Source organism: Physeter macrocephalus, chromosome 5 (genome assembly GCF_002837175.3).
Source record: "Physeter macrocephalus isolate SW-GA chromosome 5, ASM283717v5, whole genome shotgun sequence".
Classification (NCBI taxonomy): Eukaryota; Metazoa; Chordata; class Mammalia; order Artiodactyla; family Physeteridae; genus Physeter; species Physeter macrocephalus.
The window spans coordinates 12705569-12728841 of record NC_041218.1 but is presented as its reverse complement, the minus strand read 5'-3'; the positions used below and the strand labels follow the sequence as shown (position 1 = coordinate 12728841).

General features: G+C 41.6%; 1 protein-coding gene across 1 annotated transcript in view; it reads left to right on the top strand.

Moving 5' to 3' along the window:
* The window catches only part of MGAM (maltase-glucoamylase), a 145471-nt gene that overhangs the window by 97520 nt on the left and 24678 nt on the right, over nucleotides 1–23273 (top strand). The window contains exons 20-35 of the mRNA XM_007103334.4: nucleotides 1640–1724; nucleotides 2997–3053; nucleotides 3590–3714; nucleotides 6366–6454; nucleotides 7111–7160; nucleotides 7810–7977; nucleotides 10682–10834; nucleotides 12125–12322; nucleotides 14116–14270; nucleotides 15367–15535; nucleotides 15811–15907; nucleotides 16774–16886; nucleotides 17957–18082; nucleotides 19236–19364; nucleotides 19613–19723; nucleotides 20018–20080. Coding sequence (XP_007103396.3) covers nucleotides 1640–1724; nucleotides 2997–3053; nucleotides 3590–3714; nucleotides 6366–6454; nucleotides 7111–7160; nucleotides 7810–7977; nucleotides 10682–10834; nucleotides 12125–12322; nucleotides 14116–14270; nucleotides 15367–15535; nucleotides 15811–15907; nucleotides 16774–16886; nucleotides 17957–18082; nucleotides 19236–19364; nucleotides 19613–19723; nucleotides 20018–20080 — 1888 coding nt within the window. The remainder of the gene's footprint in view (nucleotides 1–1639; nucleotides 1725–2996; nucleotides 3054–3589; nucleotides 3715–6365; nucleotides 6455–7110; nucleotides 7161–7809; nucleotides 7978–10681; nucleotides 10835–12124; nucleotides 12323–14115; nucleotides 14271–15366; nucleotides 15536–15810; nucleotides 15908–16773; nucleotides 16887–17956; nucleotides 18083–19235; nucleotides 19365–19612; nucleotides 19724–20017; nucleotides 20081–23273) is intronic.

The following is a 23273-nucleotide window of genomic DNA, read 5'->3' as shown; positions in this document are numbered from 1 at the left end:
ACACCCTCTCCAGAATTTATTGTTTCTAGATTTTTTGATGATGGCCATTCTGACCGGTGTGAGTTGATACCTCATTGTAGTTTTGATTTGCATTTCTCCAGTTATTAATGATGTTGAGCATTCTTTCATGTGTTTGTTGGCAATCTGTATATCTTCTTTGGATAAATGTCTATTTAGGTCTTCTGCCCATTTTTGGATTGTGTTGTTTGTTTTCTTGTTATTGAGCTGCATGAGCTGCTTGTAAATTTTGGAGAGTAATCCTTTGTCAGGTGCTTCATTTGCAAATATGTTCTCCCATTCTGAGGGTTGTCTTTTCATCTTGTTTATGGTATCCTTTGCTGTGCAAAAGCCTTTAAGTTTCATTAGGTCCCATTTGTTTATTTTTGTTTTTATTTCCATTTCTCTAGGAGGTGGGTCAGAAAGGATCTTGCTGTCATTTATGTCATAGAGCGTTCTGCCTATGTTTTCCTCTAAGAGTTTGATAATGTCTGGCCTTACATTTAGGTCTTTAAGGATATGGGGAGGGGGAAGGGTAAGCTGTGACAAAGTGAGAGAGTGGCATGGACATATATACACTACCAAACTTAAAATAGATAGCAAGTGGGAAGCAACCGCATAGCACAGGGAGATCAGCTAGGTGGTTTGTGACCACCTAGAGGGGTGGGATAGGAAGGGTGGGGGGGCAGGAGATGCAAGAGGGAAGAGATATGGGAACATATGTATGTGTATAACTGATTCACTTTGTTATAAAGCAGAAACTAGCACACTATTGTAAAGCAATTATACTCCAATAAAGATGTTAAAAAAAATAGAGATATTAGGTTGAACTATGTTTGATGCTATGTAGATAAAAGCCTCAATTGGGACATGGAATTCAACCAGTTTTCTTGGTTGGCTTTTAAGTGAATTAATTCTAACGGTTTTGAGCACAGATATTCTGAAAGCCAAAGTGTCTGGATATTGGAGGATATACTGCTGGTCATCAATGGGGGCATCTTTGAGGTCTATATTGGTCATATCATAGAAAAAGAAAAAAGTAACCCAGGTCTCACTTATAAAATTAACACAATAATTTTATAGTCTACGAAAAAAGAGACTTTTTCTTGTCAAAATCAAAATACAGTTAATTCTCTTCTGTGTCTGACATTTTAGGCCCTCAGGCATATATTATTATAATATATATTATAATATATATTCATTATTGTGGGTAAGTTTTTGCTATCTCCCAGAATTCTCTATTAAAAGGTAGGTATCCTAAAAGAGAAAAGAGTAAAGTTTTTGTCTGCTTTTTTTGGGTGATCAGATCTAGTTCCTTTTGGATAGTCAGCTGAAGTTTTAAAATGTCTTGCTTGTTTTACTTATTTTTTTAAGGGGGATATGACAAATAGCCTGGAACCTGCCTAGCATAGAGATACTGAAATAGGAACTTCTGTCCAAATTGGGGAAAGAATAGGAGGGTGCAGGGGCTAGGGAAAGTGGATCTGCCTGCAGGAGTAGAGAGCCAGGGATTGAATAGGTGTCACGGAATAATTTTGGGAATTTGCCCCAGGCAGGGAGCCTGCAAGTTTTAGACAGGCTTGGGGGAGAGCTGCCAGAAAGCACTGGCCCACATGTCAGTGAACGTTTCTCTGGTCTCTAGGTTCTACGAGGACAGCAACACTTGGGACGTGCACCAACAGTTTTTATGGGGGCCTGGCCTCCTCATCACTCCGGTTCTGGCTGAGGCAAGTGTTCCCGCCGAGACACGCTGGTGGTCTCTGCTCTTGCCCCTGCTAACTCCAGACTCCTCTCTTCTTGGAACCATTTGTCCTCTTTCTATTCCAAACCCATTCATCTGTGGCGGGGGCAGCCTTGAAGACGGTGTGTTGGAGTTTGGGGAAGATGGATATCTGATGGGTACACATTTTTGTCTCTAGAAGTCTTTTGTCCTTGACCAGGTTTCCAATCAGTATAGAAGCATCTGCGGGTGACTCTGGGTTTAAGAATTGTCCTATGTGTTGTCAGATTCTCATAGCAGATCATGACTTGTTCCAGGGTGCAGAGGCAGGAGGGAGCAGTGACCCAGCACTCACTCTAAGGTCAGGGTGATCTGGGTGTGTTTGTTGTCTCTGCCACTTGGTACCAGTGCCGTCTGGGGGAAATTATGTGCTGCTTCCTCAGCTGTAAGATGAAATAATGATAGTATGTATCACTGGAGACTGTTGGGAAGATTAAATGAGGTATGCAGTGTAAAGCTGGAATTTATTTTTTTTAATTATTCAAAATCCCACCCTCCAGCCCTGCCCTCTCTGCCAAGCCCAGCTTCACAGCACTGATGTCTCACGGCCCTTCTCTTGATATGTCCTTTCCTCCAAGCAGAACTTGCCTCTCAACCAGTGAAGCGAGTCCCAGATTTTCCTGGTTCATGTTTCATCACTTCTGTGCACCATCATGTCCTTCTTCCTGTTTTCCACCTGGCTGCAGTTGACTCTGCTAACTGGTCTGGTTTGTGTCTAGAGAGGCTGTATTAGTTTCCTATCGCTGCCGTAACAAATTACCACAAATGCAGTGGCTCATAACAGCAAAAATCTATTATCTTACATTTCTGGAGGTCGGAAGCTCAAAATGGGTCTCACTGGGCTAAAATCACCATGTTGTTAGGGCCGGTTGCTTCTAGAGGCTCTAAGGGAGAAATCCATTTCCTTGCCTCTTCCACCTTCTAGAGGCTGCCCGCATTCCTTATTCTGTCTCCCTGCCTTGCTGTCATCATATCTGCTTCTGTGACTCTAAAGCTGGAATTTTGACCACAACACCTATTTCAATATTATGATTATTATTCCTAATATGGTTCCATCTGGGATTTTTATTTGAGGGATAAGGTTAGTGCCTTTGTTAGAAGAAAAGCACAAGTTGGTAGAGAAAAGAAAGGCCATTTATGCATTCTCAGTATGTGATTAAGAAGTTTTATCCCCTTCAGAGGCTGGACCATAAAGGACAATAGTTTGTTTTAATTTCAGGGTGCAGAGAGAGTGACAGCATATGTGCCTGATGCCGTCTGGTATGACTATGAGACTGTAAGTAGCTTTGACTTTTCTTAAACTCTTCAAGCTGCATAGACAAGATACGCCTGGGTAGACAGAAACATCTATCCATTCACTAAGGAATGTTTCTGTCGTGTTTGCAGTGATTTCATAGCAGAGTCAATAAAGTGAGACTAAGTCACTTGACATCAGTCGTGATGAAATCTGAAAAAGATACTTTCATATACTTTATTCAGCAGCAAGATAAAGACGGAAGTAGAATGTCTCATGGGCAAATATTGGGGCCGATGGACAATTTGAGCCTGGTTTTAAGTGAGATTCTTGTTCAGAAAACTATCAGTTTGTATAATGTATGTCAAATAGCCTCAGCGTGATATATGTTCCCCAAGCCCCCAGCTGATCACAAAACCCGTTGTTCTTAAATTCTTTCCCTTTTCTTTCTTGATGCCTGACTAGATAGCAATTCAACTAGGTGGGAGAAGGAAAGAGCTGGAGATAACTCCACGTGTGGTTAAGAGGTAGCGGTGATGTGCTCATGGCAGTGTGTTTGATTTGTCTACGTGTGTCAGGGGGGCCGAGTGAAATGGCGGAAGCAAAAAGTGGAGATGGAACTTCCTGGAGACAAAATTGGACTTCACCTTCGAGGAGGCTACATCTTCCCCACACAGCAGCCATCCACAACCACTGTGGCCAGGTATAGCATGGCTGGGAGTTTCCTTTAAGGGGGAGGCTGACAAACCTAGTTGTTTCTGTTCCTATCTGTTGCCCATGTAGAAGATGCTGAAGCATTACGTGGAATGTGGGGAGGAAGGGCACGTGTGTGTGTGGTTGTGTGTGTGTGTGTGTGTGTGTGTGTGTGTGTGTGGTCATCAAACTCTGTTCCCTGGATTTCCGTGGGCCTCTTCTGGGGAAGCTGTGATTTAGAGCTGCATCCAAATGGATTTTGAAAGACCTTAATCCTGTCCTTCCTTAACCCCCCGACTTTCCCCTCGAAACATACTGACTGCTAGGGTGGTGAACCTTCCTAGTTTTCCTAGGAATATGTCAGTTTTAGCCCTGAAAGTCTCATGTTTTGGGAAACATCTCAATTCCAGGCAAACGGGGTCTGTTGATCACTCCACGTGCCTTGATCAGACCATCATTCTACCATGCTATGCACTCGACTCTTCATTCTCATTTCTAGGGAGTGGGGTCCACTTTCCACTCCCCTGTAATCTCAATTTCCTGTTTCTTTCTTCCCACTGAGCCATTTCTTTCTTGTGATGCAAAACGGGGTTCAAAAATTATTTCCTGCGCACTTCAAATCTCCTTCATGTCACTCATTTCTCCTTGATGATTCTTTGATGCTCAAATTATAGACTCCATCTGTACTAAAGAGGCACACATTCACATCTGTGTCTCTAAATGTATTAGCTTATTTGCTTTTAATAGATAGAGTTTTTTGGAGATTAGAAATCTTTTTCTTTCGAACCTTCCTTACTGCCATAATTTTTCAAATTTAAGCTTTTGTGATACTGATGGAAAATACTTATATATCCAAATACCACCTGGTTTCTTTTTCTCTAACTATTCAGCTTCATGCTGTTCTGCACACTGATACCAAAATTGTCTTTCCAAAGTGAAGATCTCAATTTGTTGCTTCCCAGGTTAAAGTCTAAATTCTATCATTAGTAGGTTGTTCAAGGCCAATCATAATCTGGTTTCAAGTTAACCTGTGTCTCCTGACACACCTTACTACACACCTATAGAACAGCCATGCCAAAATTCTTGTTATTCTCCAAACATACTCATCTGTTGCCCTGCATTTGGGCTTCAGCATTTATTACCCTTTTCAACATTCTTTGCCTGATACATTCTTAATCATCTTCCAAATTACACTCTGATTTCATCTGCGAGAAATCTTCCCCAACGATTCCAGCAGAGGGTGTGCTGCCACTTCCAACTTTCTGGTCATTTTTTAATCCTTTTTTTCCCTTAATATTGTTAAGTATTTCAGTCATAGTTATTCTATACTTTGTAACTGAAAATTCTATTATCTAAAATCCTTAGTGGAATCTAAATCTATTGTTAGTTGTTTTTGCCAACTTTCTTTCATGTTGGCTTGTTACCTCATGTATTTAGTAATTTTTTGGTTTTTCAAATGTGGTGATCTCAAGGATCCAAATAGGTCTCATTCCCCCAGAGATGATTAGCCTGCTCTTTGGTTGCAAGCCAGGACTGCTGTCAACTTGGGTTTCACATTAGCACCCTTCAAGGATCATGTGTTTAATTTATCTAGGGCCAAGTAGTGTTTTAGTGGGTGAGTCCTTAAGAGTATGCAGTGTCCTCCAGAATATCTAGGCCGCCATACCGCTCGAAGTGTCACTATGGACTCCTATAGGGATTTTAACTTTTGTGCCACTCTTTACTTTCTGTTTTGACTATTTGGTGAATATGTTTAATCTTTCTTACAACATTTAAGGTCATCAGTGTAGTTCTGGTCTCTGTTTTTGTATCTCTTAGACTTCCTAGCAATGAAAGCTACTCAATACATGCGTGTTAAGTGAAAGCAGGTGATTTTGTTGACACTGGAACCTGGCTTGCACAGGGCACAGTGGAAGGCTGACCTATGAAAGAATATAATAGCAGGTGTGAGGGATGCAACAGGAGTAGGAAATCGGGAGGTGGTCTAGAGGAGGGGCGAAATAAGGAGAGATTTAAATGCAGTTGCTCCTTCTTTCTCCCTCTTTCTCTATGTGCATCTATTTCAGCATCTTTTGAGTAGTGTTTTGTGTTTTATATTCTGAGTTATAAAGCAGATAATTAGAATGTTTTCTTTTTCTCTCTCAAAATGAACTAATAATAAATCATCAAATTAGGAAAATTGCCATTATATAGATGGACCTTATTGTATTTTCTTGCTTTCTGAGTCAACATGGTTCTTAGGCAGGGAACAAATATATCCCCCTGACTGCAGTTAATACTTCTCCTGCATGTATCAGCTATAAAATGATTAGGCTGAACCAATTATTGTCTCAGATTTCTTTCTCTTCTAATAGTCTGTATTCAAAATAATAATGGCATCAGCAGGTTTTATTGTAGCTATTGCAGTGATTCTGGTGATTAAATTCTTGCCTCCTTCATGATGTTTATTGCTAATGCTTGGAGCGGTGCTCTCGCCTGTGACATCACCCACCCTAGAAAGTGATGCCCCTGTTGATTCTGCCTCTGTGCCTGAAGAAAAGCAGAGCCATCTGCTGCTAGTAACCTGTCCCATTTGAAATCTGATAGAATCCTTCACAGCTCATTTAGCAAAATTCTTTGAGTCCCAAGTCTTTGCCTCTCACATAAATCTTGTTCTCACAGTCGAAGGAACCCTCTTGGTCTTATCATTGCCCTGGATGACAACAAAGAAGCAAAAGGCGAACTTTTCTGGGATGATGGGGAAACGAAAGGTGAGCACAATGTTGCCGTTTCCAAACCTGCATCTTCGAGCTACTCCTGCTGGTCATTCAGCGGTGGGAGAAATCTCACCAGGCCCAGTAACATTAATCACTCGAGAGAAGAATTTTGATTTCAGTTGTGCGGTTCAGGAATAGTGGTAGTTGGACCACAGGTGGAAGGAAAACACATCTCTACCTCTTAGAATTCTCCCACTGGCCAGCTGCATATGTAGGCTGTCATTTTATTATCAAAGGGCACCTGAAAGAAATGTTTTCTAGACTGTTTCTGCCATTCAGTGCACACATCTTCCCTCCAAATACTTATGAACAAACGTGGATGATGTGTAAAACCTACCTGTGCTAGTCAGGCAGTGAGAAGACACCTTTCTAGTGCACCCAAATCTAGCCATGCTTCTTAATCTGTCTCCAATACATTAACGATTCTTGTGGCTCAAGCTTAGGAAATAGCTTCGCTTGAGGCATATGCCTTGGAAGCGAACCTTTTCAAGGTTAAGGTAGGAAGGAAAAGGGAAAACAGTGTCTTGGCCTTGGAAACTCTCTCTCTAATCTTGTCATTCTCAACATGTAGCTTCAAGGAGTGCCAGGATGAAATCTGTCCTTCTGTAGTGGGCAGGCCAGAGTCTGACTTGTTTTAATCTCACTTTCAGATACTGTGGCCAATAAAGTTTACCTCTTATGTGAGTTCTCCGTCACCCGAGTGAGTAGTATATTTTTATGAATCTTAAGTGTGGGCTTTTGTCTGACCATTAGCTCATATGTGTTTGTGTATGTGTGTAATTATATTTGTAGTTTCATTTATGACAATAGGTGACCACATTTCAGTTTATGACTTAACACCTAATAATTGAATCATTCATGTTAGTAAAAAGAGGCAATGATATGGATAAATCAAAGCAGTCTTTTTTTTTTTTTTTTTTGTGGTATGCGGGCCTCCCTCTGCTGCGGCCTTTCCCGTTGCGGAGGACAGGCTCCGGACGCGCAGGCTCAGCTGCCATGGCTCACGGGCCCAACCGCTCCGCGGCATGTGGGATCCTCCCAGACCGGGGCGCGAACCCGGTTCCCCTGCATCGGCAGGCGGACGCGCAACCGCTGCGCCACCAGGGAAGCCCAAAGCAGTCTTTTTAAATGAAGTTTTAAAAAATTTCTCTCTCTGTATGCGTGTTTCTCTCTCTCTCCTTTTTCCGCCCCCCCTCAGGGGAATAATAAGTTTGTACTTGAGCACACATTAGTGGAGACAACTAAGAGCCATTCGGAGCGGTTTTGAGTATCCGGTCTAGGATGAAGTATTGGAGTGATTTGAGAATCTGTGTATTTAAGGCAGATCTTTGTACTTAACTTTTTTGCAGAACCGCTTGGATGTGAAGATTTTGCAATCAACCTACACAGACCCCAATAATTTAACATTTAAAGAGATTAAAATCCTTGGGACCCAGGAACCTACCAATGTTATAGTGAAACACAACGGTGTCGAAATTCAAGTTTCTCCTAATGTCACTTATGATTCTAACCTCCAGGTAAAACCCCATTTTGTTGAGATAGTTTGTAAAGAATTCTTCATCGCTTATGATGTTCCTTCTTGCCAAGGTTGCATGGGTTTCTGAAGGACCAGAGCACACTCTGAAGACTGGGGTGGTGAGTCAGAGGGTTAGGACAGAAAGAAATAAAGAGTGGGACAGAGCTGGGATTAACAGAGGAGCTGCTGAGACATGGGAGGAGGTAAACTGGTCCTTTCATCTCTATTCCTTTATCTGTCCCTCAGTCTTCTGTCCTCTCTGACTGGAACAGAAGAGCGAAGTCAGGAGTGCTGGGAACAGGATTAGAGGAAAACTGGCTCTGAAAGCTGCTGAGTGATTAATGCTAGAAGGGTTGAGGTAGGAGGTGGGATTCCCATTAATTAAAATTTCGAGGTGCTTTTTTTTTTTTTTTTTTTTTACTGTATTGAGCTATATAGATTCTCCAACACATACATTTTTAGGAAATATTTTAAGTCAAAGAATTGGATAAGCTTAGCTAATGGCTACTCACTTGGTTAGGTGATAATAATAAAATAATTTTTCCTCACTTTTAATGAGGCCTGAAGTTCCTGAATAGGCTGTAATCAGCTCCTCTGAAATCTTAGTGTTATGAGGAATCCTTTCCCCCACAACACTCCTTGCTACAGGTGCTCCAAATGATCTGGGATTGGGAGCTCCTGGGTCAGTGTGGTTTGTGAGGGACCGTCCAAATTTGGAGAAAATAAGTAAATTTAATCTACTATAATGATATATTGGTTGCATTTGACATTTTGTCTTGACAACATACATTGAGGGTGCATACATTATAAAGTTAGAAATAAAGTATTATATGGCTAGTTGTGTGTACAGCAAAGTGCAAGCCATTTGAAAGATGCACATGTAAAAATAAACTAATTAAATGTTTGATAAATATATTAATAAATATACAACCAAAGGAACTCTTTTATTGTTTGAATTTAGGTGGTGGAGAAACACATGAAACTATTGGGAAGGGGACAGGCAACCCAACCCTACCTCTAGGAAATGTTAATGTATATTCTGCCCAATTTCATGTTCAAAGCTTAACGGAGTCATTGAGCAAACCTTTGGAGACATCAGGGCTAGAGCTGGACCTTGAAAGATGGTACATCTGGTAGAGATATGTTCAGCTGCAAGTGATAGGAGACTCAGCAAAATGGTAGTTTAAACAAATTGGGATTTTTTTCCCTTATGGGATTGGAAGTTTAGGAAGTGGTCAGTTGCTGGCATTGGTTCAGTGGCTCAAGATTTTCAGGGTTGAGGTCTTTTCTTCTCTTGTGATTGGAAATGGTGGCTTAATTTCAGTCACTCTAGCCTTGTTAGAGAACAAATGAAAATAAACAAAGAAGAAAAAGCTGGAAGGAAAAGGGGAAGGTGAAGGGAAGGGAGGGGCAGGCCCTTAAATCAAGAAAGAAATACTTGGCCAATAGATTTGCACTTACCTATTAATGGCCACAGCTGTGTTAACATGGCTTCAGAAAAATAGTTCTTAATCGAGAACTTTAGTGCTCTAAACTGAAATAGTACGAAGGGAATTTTACAGAGGGCAGGCAGCTAGCAGTAAGTTCCACAGATAAGCACCATTTTCCTAGAAAGGGCATTTGCTTAGATAAAGCAGTCAAGGTTGAGGTATCAGAATAAGCCAGTCTCGGGACTAAGAATAGCCTTTTGTTAGTCTGTGAGTTCTGAATAACTAGAATAGGTAGGATCCACTTTTGGAAGGGGATCAGTTTGGACAGATTAACTTGTGGTCAGATTTTGGAGGGTTTTAGATGCCAAAATAAGAAGGATCTGATCTAATTCTCAAAGGATCTCATATTGATCCTTGAATCAATATGTGCCATTGTGAGAGCATTGTTCTGGGGTGGTGTTTGAGGTACAGGGAAGTGCAAGATGAACGTAGACTGGGGAGAGACTGGAGAAGGATGATAATCCTTAGCATGAGATTTTACGCCTCTAGACAAATGAGAACTTTCACTATGGAAATTACTAATTAAAGAGGAGATGACCATAAGAAAAACACATAGAAAAATATTAAATGTTTGAATTAGTGAATGGGACTCAGAGAAAAGTTCAAGTCTTGAGGCTCTGGGCTTGGGGAAATGAAGAGGTTGGGATGTTAGAAATGGAAGGAAACGTAATGATTTTGCCAACTCACCAATTTTGCAGTTGGTGAAACTGAGACCCAAGGAATTGAAATAGTTTGTCTAAGTTTCCACAGTGGAATGGAGGGGAGAACCCAGGCCACACATGATTCTTATTTCTGTGTTCTTGCCCCTACCCCAGACCAATGGGGAATGCTGTTTGGGGAATGGAGGACAAAATGATGAGCTCATTATGGGGTGACACCACGTGCTTGTGTGTGCTGTGCTACAAGGGGGCTGCAGAAGAGAGCCTTCCTGACAAAATAAGGAACAGAAGAGGAGTCAGGGGAGGAAAGAAAGGGGTGATTACAGAAGGTTGTAGTTGGCCTGATTCTTTTCAAAGTGTTATGTACAAATTCTGATAGAATTGTGCCATTTGCCCTGTGGTTACTGGTTAGATCTCTGCCTAAGCTCCAGTGCTATGTTGCTTAGATTGTTGAGAGTCTGGTCTGATTTCTATTTTCTTTCATAAAAGAAGTTTCAGACCTTACAAGTTCTTTGTCCTGAGGGTACATTTGCTTGATACTTTCCCATTCTTACAGGTGGCCCTTATCACAGAAATTGATCTTGTCCTGGGAGGAATATACACGGTGGAGTGGGATGTGAAGATAAGGGATGCAGAAAAAATAGACTGTTATCCTGATGAGAATGGTGCTTCTGAAGAAAACTGTACTGCCCGTGGCTGTGTCTGGGAGGTAACCATAGTGACGGTGTTAATGTACATTAAAATCCCGGGATATTGAATATAGTTCCCTGTGCTATAGAGAAGGACCTTGTTGTTTATCCATCTTCTATATAACAGCTGGCATCTGCTAGCCCCAAAATCACAATCCATCCCTCCCCCACCCCCCTCCCCTGGCAACCGCAAGTCTGTTCTTTATGTCTGTGAGTCTGTTTCTGTTTTGTAGGTAGGTTCATTTGTGTCATCGTTTAGATTCCACATATAAGTGATATCATATGGTATTTGTCTTTCTCTGTCTGACTTACTTCACTCAGTACGATAATCCCTGGGTCCATCCATGTTGCTGCAAATGGCATTATTTCAGTCTTTTTTATGGCTGTGTAGTATTCCATTGTATATATGTACCACATCTTCTTTATCCATTCATCTGTTGATGGACATTTAGGCTGTTTCTATGTCCTGGCTATTGTGAATAGTGCAGCTATGAACATAAGGGTGCATGTATCTTTTTGAATTGTAGTTTTGTCTGGGTACATGCCCAGGAGTGGGATTGCTGGATCATATGTCAACTCTATTTTTAGTTTTTTGAGGAACCTCCATACTGTTCTCCATAGTGGCCGCACCAATTTACATTCCCACCAACAGTGTAGGAGGGTTCCCTTTTCTTCATAACCTCTCCAGCATTTGTTATTTGTAGACTTTTAAATGATGGCCATTCCTAACAGTGTAAGGTGGTACCTCATTGTAATTTTGTAAAATCCTCTACACTTAATCTACAATTTCACAAGCATAGCACCAGTGCCTATATCACTACTTAAAATCTATAGAAAGGACAGACTTCCAAAGTAACCTGAGTTTTTATCTGGATGTGAAGAATAGGTAGGGATGGGAGTGGGACTTTTTTTACAAATATTTTACATGGAGACCAGGAATGAAAACTTAGGTCACTACCAAAGAGTATATAAGAAAATGACTGGTTTTATCTTTATCTCCCTGCAAATTGCCTTTTCTAGCCCCTTTATATATATATATATTTTTGTGTGTGTGTGGTATGCGGGCCTCCCTCTGCCGCGGCCTCTCCCGTTGCGGAGCACAGGCTCCGGACGCGCAGGCTCAGCGGCCATGGCTCACGGGCCCAGCCGCTCCGCGGCAGGTGGGATCCTCCCAGACCGGGGCGCGAACCCGGTTCCCCTGCATCGGCAGGCGGACGCGCAACCACTGCGCCACCAGGGAAGCCCCCTAGCCCCTTTATATTTGATCATCTTAGAACTCATGCTGAGCTGGATTTGGCTTTACTTTTCAGGTATCCGGTTCTCCTGGAGTCCCTTTTTGCTATTTTGTCAATGATCTATACTCTGTCAGTGATGTTCAGCGTGACTTACATGGGGCCACAGCTGTCCTCTCCTTAAAGTCTTCGTATGCCTACTCTTTGCCGTCCGTACCCCTGAACTCCCTCCGTCTGAATGTGACCTACCATAAGGATAACATGCTGCAGTTTAAGGTATGTGTTTACAGTATAGGTGTCAAGTACCTACTTGGCACTTTTCATTTCCATTATTTTTTGCTAGTCAAGGTTACAGAACCCTGAAATCAGTCTGCTCTTCTAAGTTAGCCTTGCTACAATGTACTAGATCATTATCCTAAGAGTAATTGGAGACCATTGCTGGAACAGTGACACCTGTTCTAAATTGCACTTTGAAATGATTACTGTGTCTACTGTAAGGAAAGTGGTTGGGAGGACAAGAGTGGAAAAGGAGAGACAAGTTAGGAGGCTACCAGTTAGGAAATCCAGATGAGGGACTGAGCTTAAACCAGGTACAGAAGGGAGATGGAGCAGTGGACATCTTCGAGAGAATGAGAAGTAGCATTATGGGATCTGGTGGTTAATTACAAGTAGTCTATGAGGGAGAGAGAAGCATCAAGACGATTACCATGTTTCTAGCTTGTGTCTCTCTATGGATGGTGGTGACATTAACTGGGATGGGAAAACTGAAAAGGTTTGAGCTTAGGCAAAATAAACTGATGAGTTCAGTTCTGAACACTGAATTTGGGATATATGAAATACCTACAAGAGTGTACTGATCTCTTTCTCTCCCGTGATTTAATTACATCTCAGGACAAGTGATGGGCTGTTTTTGATATCTTTTTCACTATTGAATTGTAAGTTTCTCAAGGACAGGAGTTTGTCCCTTCATCTCTGTGCTCCTGAAATGTAACACAAAGCTTAGGAGATAGTAAGTTCTCAGAAGTTTATTGAGAGAATAAATGAAAGACTCAGGCCAGTGTGGCATTGCTTGAAATGTTCTTGACAATCTGATATCAACCTGGACAATGAGCTCTTTCACATCTTCTAATGTAGGGACGATACTCTTTTATCTTCCTGTCCTCACTGTAACACTGGCATGTGGTAGGCGCCTAATGGGCTTGAAATAAATGAACTTGATCAAGTTTCCAGGTTTAATTCTTTCCTATTCTACCTCCTGATTATATAGTAGCCTCTCCAAAATATTTGCCTCTTTCTTTTAATTCTCTGTGCCTTTGCATTTATATCTCTGCCAGGAAGCACTTGATTTTCATTCTGTGCTTGTTTAATGACTGAAAAGCTTTTTAAGACTCAGCCTTTTCCCTCATGAAGCTGTCTCAGTCTTCCAGAAACATTGTTAGGCATTTCCTTTCCTATAACCTCACAGTACTTCTGTATAGCTCTACATTAACACGTATCACTCAGGTAGTGTGGGCACCTCTCTTTCACTTTCCATTAGTATGTGGACTTCTTAAAAGCAATAACTGTGTCTTACTCAGTTTTATAATCCTTGTGTCTAGTATAGTATCTGGTAAGAATATAGTAGGTACTCAGTGAATCAATTTCGACCCCATTTTTAACAAGGACGTCTATGATTATTTTAATCAAGTAGAGTTCATGTTTTTTGGGGGGGATTTTTTTTTTCAGTTCAGAAATGTTTTCAGGTATTCACATACAGTCACACACCCACACACCATACACAGAGTAATAAAGAATATATTCATAAATTCCAGACTGATTTCCCAAGGTAGAACCAATATCAAAGGAATGTGCTTATGTAATACAGGCTTTAAAAATGAGATATGACAGACTCAGATCAAAATGGTAAATGTGACATTGTTCTTTGATTTGTTAATTAAATTTCCAGTATCATGAGCTTAAAGCAGACAAATGTAGCGTTCAGACTCTTTGTCAAAGACATCAAGTTTCTGCTAAGAGTGTATATTTCAAGACAACTATACTTGCCTAAAATCTATTTCCTCTGGTCCTAGATTTATGATCCCAACAACCGCCGGTATGAAGTTCCAGTCCCTCTCAACATACCCAGGGTTCCATCCAGCACCTCTGAGAGTCGACTCTATGATGTCCTCATTAAGAATAATCCTTTTGGGATTGAAATTCACCGGAAGAGTACAGGCACTGTAATGTAAATGACTCTTAGCCTGGCTTGGAACTGATGATTACCTTTATCATTGCCAGGTCCATTGTCCTTGGAGACATCTTGCTCAAAGCAACACACTGTCCATTTCCAGATTCATGAACAAGTTATTTCCTTCAGTTCTTATGAGAAATCTTTAGTGCCCTGGGAATAATTCCTGAGGCAGCTGCATGTACCTAGGGATTCATTCAACAAATGTTTATGGGGTGCCTTCTCCATAGTACGTGGTTATAGAAGATGAGGTCTCTCTTTTTATGACAAAAAATACTAAGAAAGTAACAAAAATAATTTAAGTTAAAATATGTAGAGGTTAAGATAGTGACAACTGCTATGCAGGAAAAAAGAACAGGGTAATTGATAATTATGGGGAGCTTACTGCTTTTGATACTGTGGTCAGAGGTGGTCTCTCCAAGGAGGTAACATTTGAAATAGGACCTGGATGAGCCGAAACAGCCTCCCCCATGGAGATGGGGGAGGAGTGAGAACACTTCAAGCAAATTGAGTAGTCAGTGCACAGACCAAGAAACAGGAGCAAACTTGCCTTATTAAGGGGAAAAACGTCCAATGTGGTGGCAGTGGTATCGTAAGTAAGGAGGTGAGTTGGGGGAGATGAGGCTGGGGTCCAGGTGGCTTCAGATCAGGAATGGCCTTGAAGACGTCACAAGATGTTTCAATGAGAATCACTGAAGAATTGCAAACGGGTTGACATGACGTGAGATGCTTAAAAAATAATCATTCTGGATGCTGTGTAGAAAATGGACTATAGTGGGGCAAGGGTGGAAACTAGGCCTGCTGTGAAGTGGTGGCAGCTGAGATGGTGAGACTGATTGGATTTGGCATTCTGGAGGGACCACTAGAAGGAGGTAGTGATAGAGGAAAATAGAAGAAAGAACTGGCTCCTGGGCTTGTATAGCAAGGGAGTCTATGATTATTTTAATCGTATAGACTTTATGTTTTGTGTGGGAGGTCAACGGGGTTCTGGGGGGGAGGAGGAAATCAAGAGTTCAGTTTCCCTGAGAAGTCAGTTGCCTGAAGCTATTAGAACAGCCCGTTTCTTTTGCAAACGTACCCTTTTGTGTTGCAGTTGGGACTCTCGGCTCCTTGGCTTCACCTTCAACGACATGTTCATCCGCATCTCCACGCGCCTCCCCTCCCAGTACCTCTATGGCTTTGGGGAAACTGAGCACACAGCCTTTCGAAGAGACTTGAACTGGAACACGTGGGGAATGTTTTCCCGAGACCAACCCCCTGGGGTGAGGGCAGAGCATTTGGGATCTGTGTCTTTGCCTCTGTCCACCCACACTGTATGCTTCCTGTTTCATCTTTCCAACACTCAGCTTGGATGGTCACATTCTGCTTTTAGGCAAGTGGGCCAATTCTCGGGTTTCTTTGTTTCTTATGTGTTTATTTCACAGAGAAGACTAGACACACCTTATCAATCAATTTGTTGAGTTTCCTTCTCAATCTCTGTCTTTTTTTCACCCTTTGTCTTCTAACCTCCTGCCACTTCTCCCCATGACTCTCCCAGTACAAGAAGAATTCCTATGGTGTCCACCCCTACTACACGGCACTGGAGGAGGATGGCAATGCCCATGGGGTGCTCCTGCTGAACAGCAACGCCATGGGTAAGATGATGCTGGCATCTCCCTTTATGTTTGTGAATCAGTCATCCTTGAGGAACTTAAGAATGTGTTTGATCATGTTGCCCCTGAAGTCAAAATTATTATCTTGTGGAGAGAGTGCTTTTTATTTTTTTTCTTCATTCTCTTTAGCCTTTCGGTTTATTTAAGTTCAGTAACGTGTAGTAATAAGAATTAACTCTTATTTGGCATAAACAACGTAAGAAGGGGTAGCAAAACCAAGCAAGTCCCAAGTATCCTGGAGGTCAGCCAGTGGGAGCCACTAATATAATTTGAATTAGTGATGAAGCTGTGGGTCAGAGCACTCACTCTGGGGGTACGAGGGTGTAAAGAAAATTTGCGTGGTGTATTGGAAAGGGGGTGGAAAATCAGGAAGTGGGGTTAAAAAGCATGCTTGTGAAAACTGGTGAAATCTGAATATGGCCTCTACCTGAGCTAATAGTATTATATCAACATCAGTTTCCTGGTTTTGACAATGTACAATGGTTATGTAAGAAGTTATCATTGGCGGAAGCTGGGTGAATTGTCCAAGAGAACTCTTAGTGCTATTTTTGCAACTTCTTGTAAGTTTTAAACTATTCTGAAATAAAAATGATCATAACAATTTTAAAAGAACAGAAGGACAAAACATATAATAAGGTAATCAGTGCATGAAAGGGAAGAAAATCCAGGCACAGATTACCCTGCAGACCTTCACTTAACTTTTTAAATTCTGTGTAGGTATAGTACAAAATACCTTCTCTCAGCACTCTACAATAAGGAGGCATAGGAAGAGGGAGAATGTATGAATTTCAGGGGTAATTTCTCACTTGAAGGTTTCCATATTGATTGGTATTTTCCTACATTTCCAGATGTGACGTTCCAGCCCTTGCCTGCCTTGACATACCGTACCACAGGAGGAATTCTGGACTTCTATGTCTTCTTGGGGCCAACTCCAGAGCTTGTCACTCAGCAGTACACTGAGGTAGGAGGGAATTCAGCTGGTTACCAAGTATTTATACAGCACATTCTGTAGTTCTTAGATGATAACTAGAATTGTTGGTCTTTCTGGGAGACAGGTAGGCTATAGAGTAAGGAACCATAAATACATCCTGATAACCATTATATTCGTAACCTCTCAGAGCATTGCAGAATAGCAGAAGTATCAATAGTAGTGGTGCCACTGGTGGTAGTTGGCAGTGACGGTGGTAATAGTGGTAATGGTAGTGATGGTGGTGGTGGTGATGATGGTGGTGGCAGTGAAGGTGGTGATTGCGGCGATGATGGTGATGGTGGTGGTGGTGATGATGGTGGTGGCAGTGAGGGTGGTGGTGGTGACAGTGGTAATAGTGGCGATGGTGGTGATGGTGGTGGTGGTGGTGATGATGGGGGTGGCAGTGAGGGTGGTGATTGCGACGATGGTGGTGATGGTGGTGGTGGTGATGGTGGCGGCAGTGGTGGCAGTGAGGGTGGTGATTGTGGTGGTGAGGGTTGTGGTAGTGGTTGTGGTCATAGTGGTCCCAACAGTTGCTTTGGCAGCAGCAACAAACACAGACATAAAACTTACTATATGTCACTGATATATTACTTGTTGCATGTCAGAGCACTTTACATACGTTAACTCATTCAGTCTTCACAAAAACACTATGAAACAAATATATTATTATCCTCAATTTACAAGTGAAGAAACAGATATAGAAGAGGTTATTTCACTTTTGCCCAGAGTCACATAGCCAGCAGAGACTGGATCCCATATGGTCACCCAGACATTTTGGTATTTTGCTTCTGAATTTCGTGTTCTTAACCAGTAAGCTGGTCTGCTACTAGGAATCAGAGTAAAATCAGGTTTTCCAAAACTCCTAGGGAGAGAGGTCAAGTCTGGCAGGAAGCTTTCTCCAAGTTACCTCAGTGGCTCTGCATCCTCTTAGTTTCTCTCTGGATTTGAATTTGTTGATTATCTAACTGGGGACACTGGAAAAATATTCATATTACTTTGTGTACAACTTTAACCCAGATTCTTCTTTTTAAGGACTAAATTTTCTGTTTATTTTCTAGTTGATTGGTCGGCCAGTGATGGTTCCTTACTGGTCCTTGGGGTTTCAGCTGTGTCGCTATGGATACAAGAACGACGCTGAGATTGGTAGCTCGTATGATGAGATGGTGGCTGCCCAGATCCCCTATGTACGTTGTCAGTCTGTGGGGTACTGGCTCTGGGACCGCATGGCCAACCCTTGTCTCTGTATCTGGATTAGTTTGTCTGATTTTTATCAGGTTCTATAAAATTACAAAGTACTTTCTCATACAGTATCACACTCAGCCTCACCCCTACCCAGTAGTAGTATAAGGGGGGGTGTGTCATTGTCCCCAACTTAAGAGTCACAGTGATTTGCCAAAGCAGGAGGGCATTGGGTCAGCCTGAGGGCTCTTTCTGCTAGATCATGCTTCCGTTTCTTTCACATGACTTCACAACATCTAGTCAAAAACATTCTTGCTACCATAAAAATGTTGCCCAGAGAGTAGTTTTGCTTAATTAAAAGAAATTGACCCAAATTCAGTCAGACCACTGTGTATGTAGATATAACCTCAGTTCCAACGCTTTGCTGGCACTGCAGCCCAGTGTTCCCACAGCTTTGAGCTAATTCCTGGTTGAATGTAGGGATCTTGGGACTGGTTTCCAGAGGAAATAATTATGGAAACAAACTCCGCCTTCACTTGAAGATGAGAGGGGTCCACTAATCAGAGAATTGGTCCCGTAAACCATTTACATACTTAATTTTATTGTATTGATTTTTCTACTGTTTGTGATTGTTCCTACTAACGGAAAGTATAGCATGCAATATTTTATTCTTAATAAGAAAGCGGTGTCTGATAACCCCCAGGATTAGTTATTCCAAAGCAATTACAGGTGCTTCTGTTTGTTTTGTTTTAATGGGCTTACTATCCATGTTGTATTAGTACCAGGTAGTTTACATTATGTTATTTTTTCTGAGTATGAGCCATTGATACCAGGGGCAGCCTCTGGGGATGGGGGTGGTAACCACAATCGCTCCTTATGTTGGCCCTTCACAAAGCACTTTCATCTGCTGCTTTCATTTATCTCCACAGCCTTGCCAGTTCGGCATTATCATCCTCTTTTTTGCAAATTTAGTTTTTTTCTATTTTACAACTCAAAATTTGAAAATTAGGTGAATTTTCCAGAACCTAATACCTAACAAATAACAGAGGTGGGATTTGGAAAAATAAAAAAGTTGCCGACTGAAATTCACCATTGGTTAGTGGAGCGTCGTTCTCACATGGAACGTGGGCCTTTGCAAGTTTCTTCGTCCTCCTCCAGGACGTGCAGTACGCGGACATCGACTACATGGAGCGGCAGCTGGACTTCACCCTCAGCCCCAAGTTTGAGGGGTTCCCAGCTCTGATTACTCGAATGAAGGCCGACGGGATGCGGGTCATCCTCATTCTGGTTAGTCCCTGTGTGAGTGGGCGGAGTCTGTTTGGAAGAGTGAATGGGATTGGGTGGAGAAAGCTTTATACTTGTGTTTTCTTCCATGCTATGAGTAGAGAAGTTGAGGTTCAATAAGAAAAGTGTATTTCCCTGGATTCACAGAAGCTCTACAGCTCAGGTGGAAGCTGATGCCTCCGCTTTTGAAGAGTTCTCCATTTTTCTACCCTGGCTTTGGTTTTCTCACCTGACCTGTGCTTTGATTTCAGGACCCAGCCATTTCTGGCAACGAGACAAAGCCCTATCCCCCTTTCACGCGGGGTGTGGAGGACGATGTCTTCATCAAAGATCCGAATGATGGAAGCATTGTCTGGGGAAAGGTATGCTCTGTGCAGTGATCCACTAATCCCCACACTGTTAGTGTGTTTGTACATTTTTTTTCTTTTCTATTTGGACTCTGAGGTCAGAAGTTGTCATTTTCTCCATCAGTATTTGTCACCACTGTTAAGGAATTTTAAAGGAATGTATGTGCATTGTGAGATCCACTTTTCTTTAGATCAACCCTACAAGAAAATCAAATTATCACCTCTAGGACATGGTTTATAGTTTCTTAGGAAATGCTATGTAAGAGAAATTATCTAGTGCATTGCTTTTAAACATTTTTCTCTTCACAGGTCTGGCCTGATTTTCCTGATGCTGTTATCAACAGTTCTCTAGACTGGGAAAGTCAAGTGGAGGTAAAGGGCCTGTATGGATGTTGGGTGAAATCAGGGTTACCAGGAAGGTGCAGCTATACTTAGGACACTGGACATCCCCGGCATGGGCATGGGTGCGAGATGAGGATACTTACGTAGGGAACATGTCCTGTGTGTCTGTCTGTGTGCCAGTCACTTTACATGCAATATTTTACCCCAGTTGGGAGGTAGATATTATTATACTTTGCATAACTAAGACTCAGAGAGCTTAAATTACTTCTGTCCATGCTTTTAGGTGACAGAGTGGTGATTTCCAATCCAAGGCTGTCAGATTGCAAACATCCATGAAATTTCCGCTGAATGATACCTCGAAGAAACAGTGCCTTTTGCCTAAATTAGTGTATTTATTGTTGTTTTCATTATTGTTGTATTTGCAGTTGTTTTTGCCTTGCGTATCCCTTTTAAACAGTCTCCCACCCCTGTCTTTAGTGATTGGGTAATTTTCTCTGTACCTCTTTTTTTTCATGGACAGGCTTTTCCATCTTCTCTCTTATAAATCCCCCCATCTTTCCTTGGGTTTCCCAACTTTGATCTTATCTCCCAGTTTCCAGCCATATGTTAAAACTTGCACTCTCCTGGGAACAGGTTCTTACTTGTAATGGATCTCAGATGAGGATCCAAGGGAGAGAACCTAGCTTGCTGTAATCTCTGTTGCTTCTCACAGATCACTTGAAGTTTCATGGTCCAGGCAGCCCACATGGACATAGGAATCCGCCAGAGAAGTTCAGGGTCATGGGCTCCTTGACTTTATTTATTTAGTTTTTAGTATTTTCCGCCAGCTTAACGGCGTATAATTGACAAATAAAATTGTATATATGTAAAGTGTACAATGTGATAATTTGATATACATATATATCATGAAATGATTTTGAGAATCAGGTTAAGTAGCGCATCCCTCATTTCACATAGTTGCCATTTGTGTACTGTGTGGTGAGAATGTTTAAGATCTACTCTCTTAGCAACTTTTAAGTATACGATACAGTATTATTAACGGCAATCACCATGTTGTACATTAGGCTCAGAAACGTATTCATCTTATAAATGAAGGCTTGCAACCTTTGACCAGCATCTCCTCATTTCCCCCACCCTCTGGCACCCGGTAATCACCACTCTACTCTCTGTTTCTATGAGTTCAACTTTTTTTTTTTTTTCAGATTCCACACATAAGTGAGATCATACAGAATTTGTCTTTCTCTGTCTAGCTTATTTCACTCAGAATAATGCCTTCTAGCTTTATCCATTTTGTTGCAAATGGCAGGTTTTCCTTCTTTCTCATAGCTGAATAATATTCCATTGTGTGTATAGACACCACACGTTCTTTATCCCTTCATCTGTGGATAGACACTTCGGTTACTTCAACATCTTGGCTATCGTGAATAAATGCTGCAGTGAACATGGGAGTACAGATATCTCTTCAAGATGCTGATTTCGCTTCCTTCAGGATATATACCCAGAAGTAGAATTGCTGGATCATACAGCAGTTCTATTTTTAATTTTTTGAGGGAACGCCATACTATTGGGTTGGCCAAAAAATTTGTTCTGGTTTTTCCATAACATCTTATGGAAAAACCCTAACGAAGTTTTTGCTAACCCAGTGTTTTCTGTAGTGGCTGCACCAATTTATATTCCCCCCAGCAGTGCACAAGGGCTCCCTTTTCTTCACATCCTCGCCAACACTTGTTCTCTCTCATCTTTTTCAAAAAAGCTGTCCTAACAGATTATCATTGTGGTTTTGATTTGCATTTCCTTGATGATTCGTGATGCTAAGAACCTGTTCATGTACCTGTTGGCCTTTTGTGTGCCTTCTTTGGAAATATGTCTGTTCAGGTCTGTTGTCCATTTTTAAATCAATATATTTGTGTGTTGGGGGGTTTTTTTTTTGCTATTGAGTTGTATAAACTCCTTATATACATCTGATATTAACTCATCAGGTATTTGATTTACAAATATTTTCTCCCATTCTGTAAGTTGCCTTTTCGTTTTGTTGATTGTTTCCTTAACTGTGGAGAAAAGCTTTTTAGTTTGATGTAATCCCAGTTGTTTATTTTTGCTTTTGTTGCTTGTGCTTTTGGTGTCAAATCCAAAAAAATCATTGCCACGACCAATGTCAAGGAGCTTTTTCCTGTGTTTTCTTCTAGGAGTTTTATGGTTTCAGGTTTTACATTTAAGTCTTTAATTCATTTTGAATTAATTTTTGTGAGCAGTGTAAGATAGGAGTCCAGTTTCATTCTTTTGCATGTGGATATCCATGTTTTTCTTTTTTCTTAAGATTCATCCCACCCCCACCCCCACCCCGCCGCTGCTTTCCCCCCTTGGTGTCCATATGTTTGTTCTCTACATATCCACGTTTTTCTAACACCTTTAACAGAAGACTATCCTTTCCCCATTTGTGTTCTTGGCACCCTTGTCAAAGATTAATTGACTGCACATGTGTGGGTTTATTTCTGGGCTTTCTATTCTGTTCCACTGGTCTATGTATCTGTTTTTATGGCAGTACCATGACTTTTAAATCAGTATGCTGGGGAGAGGGCCACTTCAGCAATCAAGTTGGCTACCACTGTGTGAGCCCTACAGTACATCGGCCTTTAGAGGCAATACTGCCACCTTAGGGCATTTGGAAATCTGTGGGACAGTTTTGATTATTGCAAGGGGAGCACCAAGTGACATTTTGTAGGCAGTGACCAGGAATGCCCAATTGCAGGGGATTTTCCACCAAGAATTCTCCTGCCCTAAATGCCAATTGTGCCCCTGATGAGAAATACTTCATTAGGGGGTCGCAGTGTTTGTTAGGTAGCAGCACATAAGACATTCTCAATAGATATAATGATTTTAACTATTTATATTAATAAGACCCACTTGATGAGATTAGTGGGCCTGAGGCTACTGGATCTGAAGCTTAGATATTTAATGCAGTAAGCCTGGCATGGAGCCTAGGAATTGCATTTTTGTAGCACACAATGGATTGTGATAAGTAATCCTGGGACAAGACATGCAAGTAGGTACATCATGAGTTGAGGACTAGGGAAAGTGAGGACAGAAGCCATGAGGCAAGAGTGGAATACAGACAGGAGTGAGGCAGAGCCAGTACCTTGGAGAACAGCAGAACATTTTTAATTTCATGGGTAAGGGTCAGAGCACCTTTTAGTGGGGTTAATAAATCATAGTCAAGTTTCTC